Raw genomic sequence first — 4,162 nt, 5'->3', positions numbered from 1 at the left:
TGCTGTTCGTAATTAATTCGCAGTGTAACCTTGCAGATCATTTGCAGTCATTGTACACCGGTGTGAAGAAAATTACAGTCCTGGCCCTGGGATAGATTCTTCCCACTCGCAGTAGGCATATTTAAGGCTTTGGGTCAGCAATAGCAACATCAAATCAGTCTGAATCCATAATCCTATTGCAAGGGGACATGCATTCCACTTGGCATTGTATTTCTTTCACAAATGCTCAGACTCCAGCTTATAGTGGATACAATTGATTTTCAGTAAACCATTACATGTATGTGATAACCAGTTTAATTATAAAGGAAGCTTCTAATGAAGAAGCTTCCGCTAATAAACTTCGATATTGTTGATTACAAAAGCCATTCGCTGTTCTGTTGCCGGGATTTTAATAAATCCCCTCCTTAAAGGACCGTATCTGAGGAAATGTGGTCATCCTTTAAATACATTGAGCCACCTATGAAGCAGTAGACGAACGGTACAATAAACACCGGCTAACAGTTCCTCTTCTGTTTCACTGGTGGCTCAACTGGCATTTTACATACTGAACTTCCAGCGGTATTGCTTCCGGTGCCTCCGCCCCTATTGACGTGGGTTGTCTGGAAGCTGAGCAATGTCAATACATTGAGGGTCAAGATGGTATTTCAAGGCGTTTATCTTGTCCTTGAATACAAGAATTCTTCAGCTTGGCGACGAAACTACCAATAAGCCCTGGATGTAGATATAGTGGCACTCATTGTACATGAAGTTCCAGTCCGGAATGGATGCTTATATAGAAATCTACTGGAAAAACAGTGCTGCCGGATTCTCGAGAACACTGAGGCTGTCTTCGACTCCCTGCTCTCGCCTGATGTCAGTCCATCAGGGCGTATTTAGCGGGTATGCATGGTGCTGACGTCTTGCGGATTTGGCCTCCGCAGAGAGATTGACTATTGATGGCATCCAAATCGGTAGCCATGTATACGCATGAAAGGTGAGCAAAACCTGCCGTCAGGGCTCTGTGCTTAATACTAAAGCTGATACTTATTTCAATCCAAAGTATTCATGCAGAATAGGCCTCACGTTATGCTTGGGGACTCGGACAACGTACCTTTCAAACGCGCCGACCGTTTGGCGAGCTAAAGAGGCTGCCGACATGGTGGCAGTGTAAAGATAATCAGCTTGGTCATGTCCCGCAATATGACAAAGATAAAGCCTGAACAACCTAAGGTACATGTTGTGTGTCCTGTCAACGCTTACAACATCGTTCATCCCTTGTCTCCCTCGCCAGAACAGTAGGATACGAGTCAGAATGACCAGCGCAGTGTCATCGAGGTTGAGCTCAACTAGAGATTGTCCGTATGGAGAATTAGTGATTTCGTTTCCCGTAATCGCCTCCAAGATCCTTTCCGTCGTGATTACGTTACCACCGGCTTGATCCAACCACGCAACCCCCTCGCCTGGCACATGGCGTCGATGCGACGGCATCGCCAGCCTCGTCAGCATAATCTCTATCGCAGCGCCCTTTAATAAAGTCACCTGGTCCTCCACTCCGAGCTGTTTAAAACACATATCCAGCTTAGCGAATGCCGATATCCTTGTGACGACTCCTTCAAGGAGGTTAACGATGCCAAGCAAGTCTTTTTTAGCGTCTCGTATCTCCGCAGCCGTAAAGGGGTTGTTTTCTATAGAAATGCAATGCTGTTCAACAAGACCCTGTGTAAAATGATAGTCCAATTCAGTGAAGACCCAAATGCTTGGTGTGACTAATGACAAACTTGGTTCGACCTGGCGGATTGCTGACAACTGTGTGTCCCGATCGGTCTTTTGTCTCCGGGTTATGGACGCCGCCCCGATTCGCGCCTTGCTCTTATCCGCCCCGCCGCCCCGCATCCCCAGTGACCGACACTTCTGCAGTCGACAGTACTGGCATAACTTCCTTGTCTGGACAGTAATCTTACAGTTCTTGTCATCGTAGCAAACGTATCTCTCCGAGAAGCGTCTTAGGCCCGAACGACGGAAGAATACTTTGCACGATTCACAAGAGAGGACGCCGAAGTTACAACATTTAGCCCTGTCTCCGCACACGCGACAAATCTGGTCCGTCTTGATCATTGGCTCGCTTGGACACGAATCCGCATTGTATCCTGAAGACCTGTAGAACGCAAAGAAACGGCAACTCAGTATTCGGGCTACATGACTGAACAGGTTGTTTTAACATATGAGGCGGTGAGAAACCAGAGTCTACCAAATAACATTCAATTTTTGACAAAGATGGTTCGGCCCTGGCTCCTCAACTTCAGATTTTTCATGGATGGACAGTGGAGTGCTGCCATAATATAAGAGTAAGTGGATCAACATCAATGAACCTCTGTCATAAAATCGTATTCAGGTCAGAGGTTGCTATACATGTACATGTACATGCACTTTTTTAAACTCATTTTTGACCAAATTGTCACTCCGGTTCTCACTGCCTTACACACCATGTATATGAAACCCGGTCAAGACGTCATTCGCAAAGATAAAGAACATCGGAATTGTGATTCAAAATTGGGTTGAAAATGGTCAAGTAGTATTTTCAAGTAGGTGGGTCACTTGACGGTATGACTCATCTGTACTTCGGCATCATGAGGTCGTGCACGGATGATACGTTACTATTACCCAACGAAGACACAATATGGCAGATTCTATAACTTTCATAGGTCCATCTGCACATCACGGACAACTTGTTCTTGCCTATATCAGAATCGTTTAACAATGAATCTGCTGACATGAAATATCGAGAGGCGGAGTGTGTTTAAAACCACTGGTTATGTCAGGATGCATTAGAACGAGAACGGCCATAACTTTCCAATTAGGAGTAACGCGCTATTCTGTGGATTTTCTACAAATTTCATTTGCAATATGAGATCAGTTTTTAACGATACACACTATGCGACCATCTTGTTTGTATAAGGTCAGGTCGATGGTACAATTTATTACAGCCCCCTAGTACATTAAAAGCCTAAAGTGTAGCCTATTAATGCTCCGTACTGTCAGCTGTTCTGGCTCGGCTTTATTTGTGCATCATCAGCCTGTTGGTCTCCTCTATCAACGTAGCCGGGGATTCTAAATCTGGTAATGCACTAACTCGGTGGTCAATATGATATTTGTACGGAGGCTGTAATTGTGCCACAAGGGTCAAAACTGCTACTAGGAGACTGAGTGGAACTCGCAATGGGGTTCGTTGATGCTGAGGTAAAAACCGTGAGACAGGTAGTCAAAACTGCTAAGAGATTGAATGGAACTCGCAATGGGGAATGATGATGCATGGTGAGGCAGAAACCGTGAGACAGGTAGTCAAAACTGCTAAGAGATTGAATGGAACTCGCAATGGGGAATGATGATGCATGGTGAGGTAGAAACCGTGAGACAGGCGGCGAGGTGATATTGAAAATCACCTTCTTTCTCAACTTGTAAACCTACCTCGACACATCCCCCGCATGGCAGGATGACATTTCCTTGTCCAGATCCGTGATATACATCCTATCGAGATCCAAGTCGAAATAAAAAAGAACAAAACCCAGATTGATTTGAGTGATGACGATGTATGACCTGGAGTGACATTATTATCAGACGTCTGAGGTCTACGTTAACAAACTGAAGTGCCTATAAGGAAGTTCGTTATCAATTTTACGTGCGGATGGCCGAAATTCCTACAAATACATGTACTATCCATTCTAGTCTGAACGAAGATGCGGATCGGGACGCAGAGGCTAGGGAGTTTTCGCAATTTTCCTGGACCATGACAATCACCATTTCAAACTCTGCTGCCCGCTTCTCCATTCAATGATAGTGGGGTCGAAGACAATACAAAGGTTACATGCAATACTTGACTTGCCAAACTCAGCTCGACGCCGAACTGCAGTGCCACTCGCGGACAAAGATAGAACAACTCGACATTTTTTTCACCGGTTTTCTTGCTGCGCATGCGTACCAGCGTCATCTTTTGTTGATTTCCGCTGGTACGCATGCGCAGCAAGAAAACCGGTGAAAAAAATGTCGAGTTGTTCTATCTTTGTCCGGGAGTGGCGCTGCAGTTCGGCGTCGAGCTGAGTTTGGCAAGTCAAGTACATGTATTACATGTACATCTTGACCACAAAGGTTCGACCTCATGATAACGATGTCGAACACGCGTTGACGT

At 45.3% G+C, this 4,162-nt stretch overlaps 1 protein-coding gene across 1 annotated transcript; it reads right to left on the bottom strand.

Moving 5' to 3' along the window:
• Positions 1 to 271: 271 nt before the first annotated feature.
• Positions 272 to 3,552, bottom strand: LOC135487502 (oxysterols receptor LXR-alpha-like). Its single transcript, XM_064771236.1, has 2 exons — positions 3,445 to 3,552; positions 272 to 2,134 (listed from the first exon to the last, which is right to left on the bottom strand). The coding sequence occupies exons 1-2, from the start codon at positions 3,501 to 3,503 to the stop codon at positions 1,024 to 1,026; spliced, it is 1,170 nt and encodes a 389-aa protein (XP_064627306.1). The 5' UTR covers positions 3,504 to 3,552; the 3' UTR covers positions 272 to 1,023.
• Positions 3,553 to 4,162: the final 610 nt, after the last annotated feature.

Source organism: Lineus longissimus, chromosome 1 (assembly GCF_910592395.1).
Source record: "Lineus longissimus chromosome 1, tnLinLong1.2, whole genome shotgun sequence".
Lineage (NCBI taxonomy): Eukaryota > Metazoa > Nemertea > Pilidiophora > Heteronemertea > Lineidae > Lineus > Lineus longissimus.
This window is presented reverse-complemented; position numbering and strand designations above follow the sequence as displayed.